Source organism: Gorilla gorilla, chromosome 7 (genome assembly GCF_029281585.2).
Source record: "Gorilla gorilla gorilla isolate KB3781 chromosome 7, NHGRI_mGorGor1-v2.1_pri, whole genome shotgun sequence".
Taxonomy (NCBI): Eukaryota; Metazoa; Chordata; class Mammalia; order Primates; family Hominidae; genus Gorilla; species Gorilla gorilla.
In genome coordinates this window covers 119,146,154-119,164,243 of record NC_073231.2, presented here as the reverse complement: position 1 = coordinate 119,164,243, position 18,090 = coordinate 119,146,154, and the positions used below count along the sequence as shown (strand labels likewise).

The following is an 18,090-nucleotide window of genomic DNA, read 5'->3' as shown; positions in this document are numbered from 1 at the left end:
GACTGAGAAACTTGAGTGTAAGGCTGTATTAGTCTGTTTTCATCCTGCTGATAAAGACATACCCGAGACTCAACAATTTACAAAAGAAAGAGCTTTAATGAACTACAGTTTCACATGGCTGGGGAGGCCTCACAATCATGGTGGAAGGCAAGGAGGAGAAAGTCACATCTTACATGGATGGCAGCAGGCAAAGAGAAGAGAGTTTGTACAGATAAACTGCCTCGTATAATACCATTAGTTCTTCTGAGATGTATTCACTATCATGAGAACAGCATGGGAAAGACCTGTCCCCATGATTCAATTATCTCTCACTGGGTACCTCCCACAACATGTGGGAATTCAAGATGAGATTTGGGTGGGGACAAAGCCAAATCATATTTTTCTGCCCCTGGCCCCTCCCAAATATCATGTCCTCATATTTCAAAACCAATCATGCCTTCCCAGCAGTCTCCCAAAGTCTTAAGTCATTTCAGCATTAACTCAGAAGTCCGTAGTCCAATGTCTCATCTGACACAAGGCAAGTCCTTTCCGTCTGTGAGCTTGTAAAATCAAAAGCAAGTTAGTTACTTCCTAGATACAATGGGGGTACAGGCTTTGGGTAAATACAGCTGTTCCAAATGGGAGGAATTGGCAGAAGCAAAGGGGCTGCAGGCCCCATGCAAGTTCAGAATCCAGCAGGGCAGTCACATCTTAAAGTTCCAAAATGATCTCCTTTGACTCCATGTCTCCCATCTGAGTCATGCTGATGCAAGAGGTCGGTTCTCATGGTCTTGGGCAGCTCCACCCCTGGGGCTTTGCAGGGTACAACCTACCTCCTGGCTGCTTTCATGGGCTGGTATTGAGTGTCTGTGGCTTTTCCAGGGGAACAGTGCAATCTTTCAGTGGATCTACCATTCTGTGGTCTGGAGGATGGTGGCCCTCTCTCACAGCTCCAGTAGGTGGTGCCCCAGTAGGTGCGCTGTGTGGGGACTCCGACACCACATTTCTTATCCGCACTACCCTAACAGAGGCTCTCCGTGAAGACCCTGCCCATACAGAAAACTTCTGGCTGGGCAGCCAGGTGTTATCATACATCTTCTGAATTCTAGGTGGAGGTTCCCAAACCCCAGTTCTTTACTTCTGTGCACTCTCAGGCTCAACACCACATGGAAGCTGCCAAGGCTTGGAGCTTCCATTCTCTGAAGCCATGCACCGAGGTCTACGTTGTCCCCTTTCAGTCATGGCTGGAGCAGCTGGGACACAGAGCACTAAGTCCGTAGGCTGCACACAGCCCAGAGACCCTAGGCCTAGCCCATGAAACCATTTTCTCCTAGGTCTTAAGGCCTGTAATGGGAGGGGCTGCCGTGAAGTCTTCCGACATGCCCTGGAGACCTTTTCCCCACTATGTTGAGGATTCACATTCTTTACACGTAACTTACGCAAATTTCTGCAGCCAGCTTGAATTTCTCCTCAGAAAATGGTTTTTCCTTTTTATCACATTGTCAGGCTACAAATTTTTTGAACTCTTATGGTCTGCTTCCCTTCTGAATGCCTTTAACAGCACCCAAGTCACCTCTTGAATGCTTTGCTGCTTAGAAATTTCTTCCACCAGATATCCTAAATCATCTCTCTCAAGTTCAAGATGAGATTTGGGTGGGGACACAGCCAAACCATGTCAAAGACTGATTCCCTCTTATTAACTGTAAAGTATTGTATTCATTCATTCATGTATTGATAAAACACAATAAAAATATTGGTTAGTGATCAAAAGAAGAAAGGTTACTGGAGAAACTTTTGGAGGAACATGCATAATTTTACAATATAAAAATGTACCTTTTATATTTATTTTCTAGTGACAAAAACAAGCATTCAGTAGAAATTAAATTAACATTCAGTGCTTAGGTTTTTCTTTTATTGCTAAAATGTAAGTAGCCCAAATAATTTGATATATAAACATTTATGAAATAACGTGAATAAAATTTATGTTGTTTTACCCACTATTTCTCTTGACCCTGAAAAGTGTTTTTGGTTTAGTGAAAAAGATACTTTTTATAAGTACATTCATGTTGTTAATTTATGAATAATGCAAATGAGGTCATTTTGAAATCTTATAGGGCAAAATATCTGCTGGGGTCCTTCAGTTCATCAAAACACACATTAAACTTGATTCTAACAGGATCAGGTTGAGCCTTGAACAAATTTGGAGCTGCAAATATATTGAGGAGTTTATATTATTGGATAATCCAGTAGGTAATTCTGTTGGCCACTAGTAAAATAATAATAGTTTGAATAACAATTGAGTAATTTGAGCCGTTTGGTTATTTTCTTTTACTGTTTATCTATTCATTCTTTTTATTGAAGAGTGTTCAATGTCTACAGTGAATTATACTAAGCCTTGAGGATATAACAATAATACAGGCAAGGCCTCAAATCTCATGAAACTTACATTCTTATGGGAAAAACATTGAAAATAGACGAGTAAACTAATAATTTCAGACAGTGATTAGGGCTTCAAAAAGCGAATGAGGGTAAAGTAATAGTTACTGAAATGGGGTAAGATGGTCAAAAGCACTTATCTAAATTAAAAAAGTAAGCCAGCCAGGAGCTGGGCGTGGTGGCTTACGCCTGTAATCCAAGCACTTTGGGAGGCTGAAGTGGGTGAAGAACACTTGAGGTCAGGAGTTTGAGACCAGCCTGGCCAGTATAATGAAACCTTGTCTCTACCTAAAATACAAAAATTAGCCGGGCATGGTGGCGGGCACCTGTAATCCCAGCTACTCAGGAGGCTGAGACACGACAATTGCTTGAACCCGGGAAGTGGAGGTTGCAGTGAGTTGAGATCACACCACTGCACTCCAGTCTGGGCACAAAGCGAGACTCTATCTCAAAAATAAAAAAAGCCAGTATAAATGAAGGTTTTCATAATAATATTTTCATAACATTGAAAATGTCAATATGGCAAAATGTTAGCTCTCCCCAATTTATAGAATCAAAATAATCCCAATCAAAATTTTAGCAGTTTATTTTGTAAATTGATTCTAAAATACATATGTAAATGCTAAGCTTTAAAAAAGCCGGAGCAGTTTTGAAGAAAAAGAATGATGCTTCTTATGAAGCAAGTTAAGATAGTGTGGTATAAACTAGTGGAACAGAACATCTCAAAACAGGCCTACACGAATACCCATGTTTAATTTATGACAAACTGAAGTATGGGTCAAAAAGAGTGTCTTTTTTTATAAATGGCTCTGGGTGATTTGGATATCTAAATAGAAAATAAATTAATCTCTATCCATCTCTCCCATCACCAAAAATTATGTGTTCCTAATGTGCGTGTGATAAGTAAACCAGTACAACATGAGAAGATAGGATAATTTCATCATGACTTGAGGATAGAAATGCATACATATATAATAAATTTATGAGTAAAAGTTTAGAAAATTACACAAATCTGAGACGATAATGGTTACTTTGATGAGTAATGAAAGATATTGTGATTAAAACTAATGAAGGCATCATAAAGAGTTGTAATAGTGTTAGTTTTGGATATACCTACTGGTAACATAGGTTTTCAGTTTGTAATTATTAAATTTTTCATGTATGTACATTAATTTGGTGCACATTTTGTATATTTGTTATGTTTATATTAAAAAATTTAAAACAAAAAAGGCCTCTCTGAGGAGATAATATTTCCAAATTTTTATGTAAAATACTGCAATTTTAAAGCTTTTGGGATTATGCAAAGAAATATTGTTCCTCAGTGAGTATTATAAGTTCTTCTTATGAGTATGTAGCTTTTCATTTCAATCAATATGAAATTTACAAGTTAAATGCATTCACCCCAAATCTTTACAAAAATCTGTTATCCAAAAATTTACCCAAAATTATAATACTAACCCTATTTGTCTCTGAGTTTCCTCATTGTGGAAGTTTGGAGAGTCATTTGGTATGGGCAAAGAAATGGTAGAGGAAAGTATTTATTCAGTCAGAAAGTGCTTACTGAATTTCTACTGAATGCCAGGTTTTGCTCAAACCACAATGGCATAAAGGCAAATTTTTGAAAGACTTAGGAAAAACATTCATAAAAAATTACATTGTAAATAATAAATATTAGAAACAGAAGTATCAATAAAGAAAAGCAAAAGATAAATGACAAGTGACACTTTACCTTAATATCTAGTAAGTGATTGAACATTTTGAGGACTCTGATGAGCAGGTGTATATGTGTGCCCCACTCCTTCCTCTGTCTAGAAGAAGTTGTTAGTAAACTTCAAAGAACTATTCCTAGGTCAGCTTCAAGAAATTTAAGAATCCAGTTTAGCACTCCAAAATTAAAGATGGAATATGGCTCAGCAATATAAAAACAAAAATCAGTTAGCTATTATATAAGATACATGGAGAGAAGTATGAACCTTATATTGACAATAAGAAGTAGCTGAAGAATACTATTGAATAAGGAAGTGACAAGATTGGGCTTGTTTGTTGTAGAAATGACTTTAGCAGCAATGTGGGGACCTGAGTAGATGGGCAAATGCAGAAAGCCTAGCAGGATAGACTGGTTGCTCTTAAAATAGGATAGGATGCAGGAGATGAGGAAGAATTGAATCAAATCCACAGGGTTTAGAATAGAAAAACAAAGAGGGGACTAGAGACATATTTAAGAGACAGTTAATAGAATGAACTAATGAGATTTGAGGATAAGCAAAGGACATGGATGACTAGTTTCTACATAGTATGCTACATCTACACGGAGATATATAGCAAAGGGTGGAAACAGATAAATGAAGATATGCCTCTTTTATGGTCACCAGTATTGCTTACAGCTATATCTGTGGTTGCTAAGAAGCCTGCAAAATAGAGAAGACAGAAGAAGACAGAAATTTAGTAAAGGAGTGGTTGTAGGAGAAGTTCATGAGATTAGAAAAGCAGGGCATCATCATAGAAACAATAAGAAAAGATTTCCAAGAAAGAACAACGATTAGCCGTAACAAATGCACAAAGATGACAAGAACAATTTTTTAAAAAAGAACTGATTTTGAAAATGGAAAGGTCATGATTAATTTTTGCAAGAGTCATGTCAACATAATTGGTCACAGAAGCTCAGTTGCAGTGTTTTGTGAAGATGGCTGGAGAAAGTAAACACAAGTGTGAATGTTGTTTGTCAGGAACCTTAGCACGCTCAAAAAAATTAAAACATCATTAAACTACTATACATATAGTCATTGCATTATTTCTTGCTGAGTAGTAAAGGTGAAATATGGGCCTGATGTTTTTTGAAATCAATATTGTTAATCAAACTCTTGATGACAGTGAGACCCAAGTCATATAAAATTTAGTTACCTTTCAACTGTAAATACACTGTTAATTTTAAGTGCACATTAAAAGATAAGGTCTGAAAAACATAATATAAGGCATTTAGAAATTGTAAAACACGAATCTATGAAAAAGTTGCAATGCCAGTTTTTGAGGGGAGTTTTCCATATACATCATACTGACTTAATCTAGATTTAGTTTTACTTCTATGTGTTCTTATAGCAAAGTGTGCACACCCAAATCATAATGCTTTCTGTATTTTGTAGCAATGGCCTAAATGTCCTGCTATCTCATGTTTTAGATTGTCAGCTCCCAGAAGATGAGCTGGGACAATGTTCTTTGTATCATTTTACCCGTAAGGCATGAAATATGTGATGAATAGATGAATGAATATAGGAAAACAATCATCAGAGGAGACAAGAGAAAAAGGAGGTGATGTTCCACATGTACTATAAAGAACAATAAGGAATTGTGAATTTATGAGAACAATGAGCAAGAATAACCAAAGTTGTTTCACTTAGAAATGTATTTACAAAGGCAAATATAGATTCCAAGTGAATCACAATAGTAATCTCAATAGTAATCAGCAAAATTACAATAGCAATTACAAGAATAACTACTTGTTATCAGAGAAATGCAAAAGAAAATAGTATGATAACTTTTTTTGCCTTGCAAAATTTGCCTTTTAGCTTCTTGACATTGGCTTTGGCAATTAATTTTGATACCACTCCAAAAAGCTTAATCTACAAAAACAAAAGTAAATAAACAGAACAACATTAAACTAAAAACCTTAGGAACAATAAAGGAAACAATCAACAAAATAATAGGCAATTTATGGGCTATTAAAAATATTTTCAAACTACATTTTTGTTAAGGGGTTAATATATCCAGAATTATAAAGAATTCTTATAACTCAATAGCAGAAAAAACAATAACCTGATTTTAAAAATGGGCAAAAGACCTGAACAGACATTTCTCCAAAGGAGATATAAAAATGACAAAAAGGTATATGAAAAGATGCTCAACATAATTAATCTTTAAAGAAATGCAAATTTAAACCACTATAAGATATTGCCTTACTCCTGTAAGTATGATTATTATCAAAAAGACGAGATAACAAATGTTGTCAGGGATGTGGAGAAAAGGAAACCCTAGTACACTATTGGCGGGAATGTAGATTAGTACAGCCATTACGAAAAAACTGTATGGAGGTTCCTAAATAAATTAAAAATATTATATTCATAGAACCACTATATGACCCAGCAACTCCTCTTCCAGGTATATACCAAAATGAGATACAATAACCACCATATAAAAATATCTGCACTCCCATGTTTTTTGCAGCATTATTCACAATAGTCAAAATGTGGAAACAACCTAGATACACATTGAGAGATAAATTGATAAAGAAAATGAAATGTGTATATATACATACTCACACACAAAATGGAATCTTATTCAGTCTTAAAAAGGGGATATAGATCCCTTTTTATATATACACAATGGAATATATTTTATACACACACACACACACACACACACACACACACACAAATCTTATTCAGCCTTAAAAGAGGAAATTCCACCATGTGCTACAACCTGGATGGACTTAGAGGACATTATGCTAAGTGAAATAAGCCAGGCACAAAAATAAAAGTATTGGAAGATATCACCTATATGTGGAATTTTTTTTTTAAAAGCTTAAGTACACACGCATAGGCAATGAAACAGTGATTTCCATGGGTGAGCAGGAGTAAGGGGAAGAGAAAGTGGGGAGCTGTAGGTCATATAGCAGATATGTAGGATGAACAAGTTTAGAGGCCTGATGTACAACATTAGGACTACAGTTAATGAAATTGTATTGTAGTAAGGATTTTTGTTAAATAAGTATATTTTAGCTACTCTTGTCACACAAAAAAGTAACTGTGAGATGATAGCTACAGTAATCTATTTCACTATGGTAACCACTTTACTCTCTGTATGTGTTCCACAGCATTAAGTTGCAAATTTCAAATAAACATGATAAAATTTCTTAAAAAGCAAAAATGAAAAACAAAATTTGCCTTTCAAAAATATCTAATGTTGCCAGAATTAGGATTGAGGGTGAAAAATACTTCATACAGTGGTGCCAGAAACATAAATTTTCATATTTATTAAGTATGGTTTCACTGTATCTGTATAAATTTTCTGCAACCCCATTTCTGGGATTCCATCTTGGGAGGTATCAAGCAAGTGCACAAGGATATATGCCCTTTATACACAGAAGATATATACTTTGTACAAGGATATATGTACAGAGTTGTTTTTACACAGTTGCTCATTAGACCATTGTAACCATGAAAATGAAGTTATCATTAGGAGAATGGTAAAATAAATTATACTGTAGGCATACTATATGCTGCGTAGCTATAAAGTCTTTCAAAGAAGAATGTAGAAGTCTACATCTGTACCCAGAAGAATGCCAGTGATTTTTTTAAAATAGATATAACAATTCAGAAAAATATGCATAATATGACTGACATCACTTGAAAAATAATATAGAATGAATATCTGCTTGTGCCTAGGAAAGGCCTAGTAAGAAAAACACTGCGCTATTAAAAATGACCAACCCTGTGAAGCATAAATGAATGAGGGAGGATATTTTGCTTTATAATGCTTACTTCTGATTCTCAAATTTTTAAAGTAAAATATTTAAAGCTCCTTTTTGGAAAAAATGTACTTTATTCTAGAGAATAATGCTATGTTTAATATAACTTTGTGATAAACAAAAACAAAAATAAAAAGAAGAATACAGATAAGGAAGTTTAAATATAGGTGTAATTCCTAATTTGTCTAAAAATAAAAGTACTCGAAATGCATGAATCAGCAGGCCCTTGAAGAATGAGTGGACAAAGCTGAGCATGTTATTTTAAGACATATGTCCTTTTTCTAAAACTGTCAGGGTTATGGGGCTTGAGAGTATATAAAACAGCCCATAGATCAGATTGTAGCTGAAGGGATTCATGCTTGCCTTTAGTTATGAAGTTCAAATTGGAAGCTGTTCAGGCAGAAAACTAATAGAAATGGGTGATAGCTAATTAGCCTAAGGCTTCAAAGTAATTGCTCTGCAAGAAGCAATTTAAAAAGAGACCTTTTATTTATTTATTTATTTTTGAAAATCATAAAATGCCCTATTTGACTTTTGGTGCATGAGCAAAATTATCTGAATATACACAAATATTGATTTTTTTTAAACCTCTTCTACCCGATCCAACTTCTTGGTCAGTTTTCAAAGAGGCAAAATGATAACAAGAACTATGCTTTATAGCACATAAACATACCAAATATCCCAGGCTTAAGACTTTGCCATATGGTGAGATATAGGAAAATATCCCTGTAGTAAATTTTGCTCAGAGGATAGGATTATATTGGTCAACCAAGCCCTGAGCCACATTTCTCATCACTGGAGTCAGCAGAGTCAGCTGCTCCAAAGTATGTAGCTGTTTTGGCCTGGCCAGTGGCTCACTCCTGTAATCCCAGCATTTTGGGAGGCTGAGGTGGGTGGTTTACTTTAGGTCAGGAGTTCGAAATCAGCCTTGCCAACATGGTGAAACCCCATCTCTACTAAAAGTACAAAAATTAGCTGGGCGTGGTGGAGTATGTCTGTAATCCCAGCTACTCGGGAGGCTGAGGCAGGAGAATCACTTGAACCCAGGAGGGGGAGGGGGGGAGGTTGCAGTGAGCCGAGATCACGCCACTACACTATAGCCTGGGCAACAGAGCAAGATTCCGTCTCAAAAAAAAAAAAAAAAAAAGTATATAGCTGTTTAATAGAGAAGTGGCTTCCCTGGCAAAAACAAGGTGCTATTGTGAAAAGAATGTGGAATAAATGTACAACATCCCAAATCAGCCACTATCTGCCATAATCTACAACTCTGGCTTCTGAGGACTTCTATTCAGCAGTCCTCTTACTTTTAAAAAGTATCCATACTTACATAAAATATATTCATTTCTTCTCAAAGAGAGGAGCCCCAAATTTCCTGCATTTCTATGCCAGTTCCAAACATAGATGCTTTGGGTAGTATCGAGTTCTCTCCCTCAGATTAGCTTGATAACTCTGATTTACAGCTTCTGGCACTTCAGCTTCCTGTAGGACTCACAGATAAAGATAATAACATCTGGGTGAAGAGTTTCTCATGAGAACTTCTGATCCTGTTTAACCGCCTCTAAATGCAAGTTTTATTAGCATGTAGTCTACATAAAGACTGGGACCATCTTCTCTTACTGTTGTATTAATCTTAGGTTTTTACATTACACAATATGCTACAGAATATTATATATTTGAAGAGGCCAGGCATGGTGGCTCACGCCTGTAATCTCAGCACTTCGGGAAACTGAGGTGGGTGGATCACCTGAGGTCAGGAGTTCGAGAGCAGCCTGGCCAGCATGGTGAAACCCCGTCTCAACTACAAATACAAAAATTAGCCGGGCGTGGTGGTGCATGTCTGTAATTCCAGCTACTTGGGAGGTTGAGGCTGGAGAATCGCTTGAACCCAGGAGGCAGAGGTTGCAGTGAGCTGAGATCTCGCCACTGCACTACAGCGTGGGTGACAGAGCAAAATTCTGTCTCAAAAAATATATATATTTAATATATATATTTGATATGTATTTAATATACATTTGATATATATGTTTAATATACATTTGATATATATATTTAATATACATTTGATATATATTTGTGATATATTTGAGATATATATTTAATATATATACCTGATATATATATATATATATATATATATATATATTTGAAGAGACAAATTGCTGAAGAAATATAGTGAGTTTTCTAGGTATCTCCAGAACTCATGCTCTCAGTAACTTAGACTTCCCATGGAACAAATACAGAAGTTCTTAAGATGGGTGCTGTCAGTTGTCCAAGATCCATTTATTTAACGTATTTTTGTCCTGACCTTCGGATTCACTCTGATGTGGTTAATTTAGAATTCTGTTCATCATGGACTAAATATTTTAATGAAAGGTAGAGCCATTTCATAGACTTTAAAAAATTCCTCTTCTATAATCAGGGTGAGACAGATTTTCCTAAAGCATGTGAGCTACAGGGTAGAGATCTGAATATGTCAAAAAAGCTAGCATGTGTTGCCAAGAAAAATGGAGTTAATTCTTTGGGACCCAAAATGCATACAAAGATCTTTAAAATGTCAATGTTGTTTATGAGCTCCCACAGTGAGATTTAAAACTCTTTGAGGAAAGATACCGTGTTCTAGGATTGTGTTTGTCTATAGGAACCTGTAATGGATAATGAATCAGATGTATGTGGATAATTTTATTTCATCAACTGCTTTATAATTATTTACCTCAATATGTATTATAAGTGATAAATCTTCTATTATTTTGTTTCTTATATTTTACATATATATTTGTATATAGTGCCCAGCTCTTAAACTGCCATTTATAAAATTATTGTTAACTTTGGTCTTGGAAATGCAATAGACTTTCAAAATAATATTATCTCATGGATTGTTCTTGATTTATATAATATTAATGTCTGTTTATTTGTCTTTTGTTGCAGGATTTATTTATACATGTGGTGGAACTTTAAAAGGACTTAATGGCACTATAGAAAGCCCTGGTTTTCCATATGGATATCCAAATGGTGCAAACTGTACATGGGTAATAATAGCAGAAGAACGAAATAGAATACAAATTGTTTTTCAGTCATTTGCTCTAGAAGAAGAATACGACTACTTATCATTATATGATGGACATCCTCATCCTGCAAACTTTAGGACAAGGTTAGTGTGTTTTGAATGGAAGACTGGAGAGAAAATATTTCCTGGGTAAAAGTAGTTTATTTTACAAAAGATGCTTAACATTTGTGATGCAATTATAATAAAGTTGTATTCACCATCTAATTATTATTTATTTGAAAATATATCATCCCATGAACAAATTAGCTTGGTGTCTCTGATGTCATATTGCTAGTACATTAATACTGTGTCTCACAAAGGTGAATATATATTGAGTGGTGATCTCTTTATAGTGGCTAAAGGTATTTTGTTTTTAAAAATGATTATCTCAAGGTTTCATTCATTATGGATATAACTTTTGATAAAGTAAAACATACTATATAAGGTATATTTCAGTGATAATATGTCCAATTTTAATATACAACACTATGCAAAAACACCTTAAGTCAGCATTCATGAATAGTAGAATAAATTAATTTCTGATAATTTGTGTAGTTTATAAAATCTAAATATCTGAAAACTACATACTTTCATGTCAAAAATGGGGTCGTTTATATTTTTGCCTCTATAAATAAAACTGTTTTTTGAAGCTCATTGATTAAACAGATGTAAAAATTAACTAGCACCCTGACTATTTTTAAGGTAGTTCTTCTGGGTCTTCAGAATTTTCTCTTGGCAAAGAGGTTATGTAAAATTAGAAGTATTTTTGAGGTCTTACCAGAAACTTATTTTAATTGTAAATCAACTATAATTCAACTAAAAAATTCAACATTCCAAGAATTGCACATTTTATTTAGTCCTAGATTTATGCCAGTGTTTGTATACTTATTCTTTAAGTGCCATAAGCTTTTTTAAACTTGTAATTTAAAATAGTCTAAGAAGGTAACATGTAGGAATTAAAGACTCTTTACATACTTGGCTATGTTTGAGTTATGATTCTCTGATGGTGTTACTTTCTAATAGTTGATAACACGTTCTTGCCTTCCTAATGTACAAGAAGCAGATTATCAGTGCTAACTTTTTACAGTTTCATCAGTCTTCCATATTCCTTTGCATTTATATTTTTTCAATTTTAAGTAAAAATTTAGTGTTTCAGTGAAACCCCGTCTCTACTAAAAATACAAAAAATTAGCTGGGTGTGGTGGCGGGCGCCTGTAGACCCAGCTACTTGGGAGGCTGAGGCAGGAGAATGGCGTGAACCCCGGGAGGCGGAGCTTGCAGCGAGCCAAGATCGCGCCACTGCACTCCAGCCTGGGTGACAGAGCAAGACTCCGTCTCAAAAAAAAAGAAAAAAGAAAGAATTAGTGTTTATTTTCCTCAAGTTTTGGCAATGAAAAACATAATGTAGTGGGGAAAATGGTGGATCTGGAGATGAGATTTATTGCATTAGGATGTTAGGTTTGTTGCTCACCAGCTTTTTGAGCAATCCACACTACCTCTGTTTAAACTGAGAGATGGTAGTAAGGCCGGTTCTAGCCATCTCATTATACTGTTCTGCAGGTATTACGAGAAAATGTGTATGAACCTGCTGCATGTCTACAAAATCCTATTAGAGCACATCGAACTGCTTCCAGTCAGATGACACTTAAAAATGCCTGAGTTATTTCACAAACTTTGTTGTGCAAAAACAAGGTTACTAGGTTGATTACAGCTAAGATTCTATTTTTCTTTCTTTTTTTCCTCTATACTCGTTTACCGAGTAAATCTGATTTCTTTTTCCTTTTACATTGTAAACTCATACATAAACTTTTACATTGTAACTCATACAATAATCATCTATTTTATAAATATACATTATGGTACGCACGTCTGACTGCTGTTTGATCATCATTGCCACTGTCATTAAAAGCTGGTGTCTTTTGTTAATGCAAATAATACCTATAAGTGGAAGTACAATTTTTTACACTGGCAATCTGTGGGATATAATTTTCTTAAATATATAAAAATACTTCTTTCAATATTACCTGTTAGTTTCAAAGTATCAATTCCCTGATAGTAATGCTTGTACATGTACCTATTCTCTCTAGATTGCCTTGAAAATGAGAAAATACATTTTTATTTTTCCTCTTCCCTGCTTTTCTAAACAACTGTGGCCTCTGGGAAGTTAAAAAATTGCGAAGTTAGGAAAATAAATTTATTGTTCTCATTCTTTCTTTCCTAATCTGTAAATTGGGAATAATAGCACTTAATTCGCAGAGATTTTATGGGGAATACAATATAATGAAAGCTCAATGACTCTAACCCTTAACATTTATTGAATGATTCCTCTGCACCTGTCACTGTGCTATGTATTTTGTGTTCATTATGGTATTTAACTTCTCCTGTATCCAAACAATGTAAAATAATTACTATTATCATCATCATTTTACAACTGATAAAATGAGGCTTGAATTGATTGCCCGAGTAAAATTGTTGAAAGTGGCAAAAGGCAGAACTATCATTACAATTCAGGTTTGTTTCAGTTTAGATCTGAAGCTCTTCAATATATATAATTCTATGTAGTTAGACACAATCTCCAAAGTTTATGTATTGATATATAAATAAAAATCTATTTTTTCTTAGCAGTATTGGATAAAATTTAGTAAGAGAAATAATAATAAAAGGTATATTTTCAAACAGGTGTAATATATACAAATATAAACCGAAAGGTAAGCTACAAATTTATTTTTCCTGTTTATTTTATAGACTATATTCATACATGTACTCTATTTATACAAGCAAAATGACAAGACTATATTCTAACATGTAGTCTATGTTATAATATAGTCTTTAGAGTCTAATGTTTTGCTCACTGTAAACATTTAACACATTTATTGGTTTTTGTGCTTCAAGAAGTACTGTAGCTAATGTTATAGCTGACTTTTGTTAGCAAGACTGGAAAGAAAAAAATTAGTATGTAACCTACAGCCCGTTCCAGACTGTGTTTATATACAAAATCTGCTGTTTGATTAGAAGTCAAAACTGCTGCTGGCAGAGTTTGATTCATGTTTGCGTCTGGCTGTTTGACTCACTGTTTTCTTGGGTTTTGTTTCTCTCACATTGGATCATATTCTCACTTAATGCATGTCCTTATGGTGTGTTTGCTGTTCTCTTTCTTCCAGAAATTGATATTTATTTTTTTTACTTTTCATGAGCTCCAATAGATTTTTTAAAAATGGCTTCTTACACTTGTCTTGCAATAATGTAGGAAAAGAAATGGTTTGTGGGTCTTGTCATTCTTGCTTGTATAAATAAACACATTGGGATTCATAATCAGAATTTCATATTTTAAAAACTGTACTCTAAGCCTCCAATTATTAATGATATTACTTGTTTTTCTGTAAGTTATTTTTTATTAAAAGAGAATTGATATTGGCAAAGCACCGTTAAATAATTTCTTTCTTAATCATAACTTTATCTTAGAACAAGTGCTGATGCATTTAAGGCAACGTTGCTGGAAGCATAAAGGTTATTCTAAGCCTTGTTTATTTTACATTAATATTATATTTTCCCAATAATAAACTTATACCAACAAGTAAAAAATCACCTATTATTTAATGAGGCAGAGACAGATATATTCACCCAGGATCATTCCATATATGATACTGTATGTCCTTAATAATCTCTCTACATTATAATATACATGTCTAATGTGTGATTAGAATCTTTATAAACATCAATTTATTGAATTTGTTAAGTATATGTAATCATTTTATGCAAGCATTAATTTATGCAAATATTTAATCCTGTGGATATAATTTATGTAATTATCATTCTATTTTTGTTTTTTCTTTTATAATTCACATATTAGCATCCTTATGAATATATATTTTCTATATTTTAGATTGGTTCTTGGTAGAAACAGGATGGCTAGGTCAGAAGCAAATAATATTCTTTATATTACTAATATGCTTTCCAGAATCTTATATCAATGAATATTATTACAACTAGAAAACTATACTTCATTACCTCTCAGTCTTCCCAGACTTACATATTTTATTCTTAATTTGATTATTTTCCATATATCTGATTTTTATAGATATTTAACATATTCTCTTGTTTGATAACCATGCTGATTTTCTCCTGTAAATTTATTTTTTGTCTATGTATCAATATTTTTCTTGATGATTTACATAATTCATTTATTCTTAAACATGTAAATATTTCCCTTTGGTGACAAAAATATTTCTCAGCTTCTTGGTTGCTTGTTAAATCTTAGCTGTTTTTTCTGCACAAATAAGTGAAGAATTTTAAAATTTTTATATGATATATATTATCCATTTATTTAAAGATTCATTTCATTTCTTTTAATGTTACAAAGTCAAGAGCTAGATGTTTTATAAATTCTCATTTTTAAATTCCTTTTCCTAATTTTTAACATGTACAACCTTAATACATATGAAATATTATGGAATGATAATCTTTTCTCAAAGTGGAAGAGAATGATTATTTCTAAATAACCAACGTAGCAGTATAGTTATTTTTTAAAAGACTTGAATACAAAAACTTTTATTTAGTGTGACTCCTGACATGTTACTCTGGTCTCCTCATTGCTACTTTGATATGGCCTATCACTTTGGATGTTTGGCTGTAACAGAAATCCTGACTTACTGTAGCTTAAACAAAAAATTTATTTTTCTTATATAACAAGAAGTTTGTTATTATGCAGTTCATCAGTAAATCAAAAGCTTTCCCAAAAGTCCTTAGAAGGATTTTTCTCCTATATCATTGGCCAGAACAGCCTGACATCACCATCCCTTGGTCAACAGTATTCTAGAAAAACAGCTTTCATTTTCAACCTCAGTTGTGGAAAACAGCATGGAGAAGACTGAGGGCCAGGCAACTGACAAAATCTATCACAATATCCAAAGCTTATTTTTTGGATGTTGTGATAGGTAAATAAATAAATATTATTTCTAAATAAATAGTTTCCAAAGTGGTGATTTAAAAACAGGGAGTAATTATCACAAGGTCATAGTCATGGTGTAGTAATGACTGCAACATAAACTTCACTTTCCTGAGTTATATAAACATCCATGGATTAGAAATGTTAAAAACAAAAGGATAGGTAAAGATAAAATCAAATGTAAGTGTAAGTGTTAACATAACACAAAATCTTAAGGCGGAGGCAGATAATAAAAAAGTAAATATCACATGTTCTCATAAGTGAGAGCTAAACATTGGGTACTCATGGACATAAAGATGGCAACAATAGACACTGGGGACTAATAGTGTGGGGAGGGAGCGAAGGAAGCATAGGCTGAAAAACTGTCATGTACTATGCTTACATCTGGGTGATAGGATCATTCACGTCCTAGGGCTTGGCATCATGCAGTATACCCATGTAATGGACCTGCACATATACTCTATGAATCCAAGATAAAAGTTGAAGTTATAATAAAATCATTAAAAAAAAGAAAAAACTTTGGGAGGCCAATGGCTGGAGCTCGGGAGTTTGAGACCAGCCTGGGCAACATGGTGAAACCCCATCTCTACAAAAAATACAGAAAAATTAGCTGGGTGTGGTGGCCTGTGCCTGTAATCCCAGCTACTCTGGAGGCTGAGGTGGGAGGATCGCTTGAACCCAGGAGGCGGAGGTTGCAGTGAGCAGAGACTGCGCCACTGCACTCCAGCCAGGGTGACAGAGCCAGACCCTGTCTCTAAAAACAAAACAAAAGAAAACAAAAAAACAAAAAACATCTGCCATAAAGAAATTGAAAGCTGATTTTAATATGTTGGTTGATAAAAGACTATCTCTTAATTTCTTAAACTAAATAACATCCAGATGCATATATAAACTTTGTGGCTATCTTTAACTTCTCCTTAAAGAGGGTCTACAGGTGGTAAAGTTCACTTATACGGGGTTGAAAACAATAATTATAACTTCTATGCCATTAAAATAAAAGACTAAGGAAGTATAAGCTATCACATCATTAAAAAGAATTAGTTATCAAAATAGAACGATACAGATACAGAAATATGAATTCTAAATATTGAACAATATACCAAATTATAATTCATTACAGATTTTATGACTGTATACATAAGAAAGCTTAAATGGGCCGGGCACGGTGGCTCACGCCTGTAATCCCAGCACTTTGGGAGGCCGAGGCGGGCGGATCACGAGGTTAGGAGATCAAGACTATCCTGGCTAACACAGTGAAAGCCCGTCTTTACTAAAAATACAAAAAATTAGCCGGACTTGGTAGCGGGCGCCTGTAGTCCCAGCTACTGGGGAGGCTGAGGCAGGAGAATCGCGTGAACCCGGGAGGCGGAGCTTGCAGTGAGCCGAGATGGCGCTGCTGCACTCCAGCCTGGGTGACGGAGCGAGACTCCATCAAAAAAAAAAAAAAAAAAAAAGACTTAAATGACTTACTGGATATTTATAGAACTAAAAAGAAAAATTAATGTGTTGCCACATGTCAATATCTCATCAATCATCATTAAGAAAAATCACAAAATATATTATATTGCAAATAATAGCAAAATTTTGTAATATGTTGAGAATAAACTCCCCAAGTATGAAACAGAACTTAGAATAAAAAAAATTGCAGTCTATTGCAAAAATACATAAAGTTGTAAAATAGAGAAACACTCTATAGCCATGGGTAAAATGAACTTTTTAAAGCTCTCATTCTGTGAAATGAGATGAGTCAAAATGTTTGGTTATTAGGTAGATATAGATTTAATATCATTAAAAAAACCTGCCAAATAGCTTTTCTAAGCTGTGTACGCATTTGGTACTTCACCATCACTGTATGAGAATTCTAAATGCTCCACAGCTTTGTTGACATTTGAGGTTGTCAGCATTTATTGTGGTATTATTTTGCACTCTTGTGATGCCTAATAATATTGAGTATGTGCTTATCAACCATTTATTTATGAAGAGTTTGTTCAAATATTTTGTCTATTTTTAATTGGGTTGTTTGCTTAGTCTTGATGTATCAAATTATAAGGATCTTTGCAATCTTTATAGCATTTATTTGACAAATACATGCATTGCAATTATTTTCTTCCAATCTGTTACTTGCTCTTTCATTTTCTTACATTATCTTTGCATGAGTTAAGGTTT

General features: G+C 34.1%; 1 protein-coding gene across 3 annotated transcripts in view; it reads left to right on the top strand.

The window, feature by feature from the left end:
* The window catches only part of CSMD3 (CUB and Sushi multiple domains 3), a 1,204,746-nt gene that overhangs the window by 113,771 nt on the left and 1,072,885 nt on the right, over positions 1–18,090 (top strand). For all 3 annotated transcript variants that reach the window (XM_019032923.3, XM_031014090.3, XM_019032924.3), the window contains one exon: positions 10,862–11,084. In XM_019032923.3, coding sequence (XP_018888468.2) covers positions 10,862–11,084 — 223 coding nt within the window. The remainder of the gene's footprint in view (positions 1–10,861; positions 11,085–18,090) is intronic.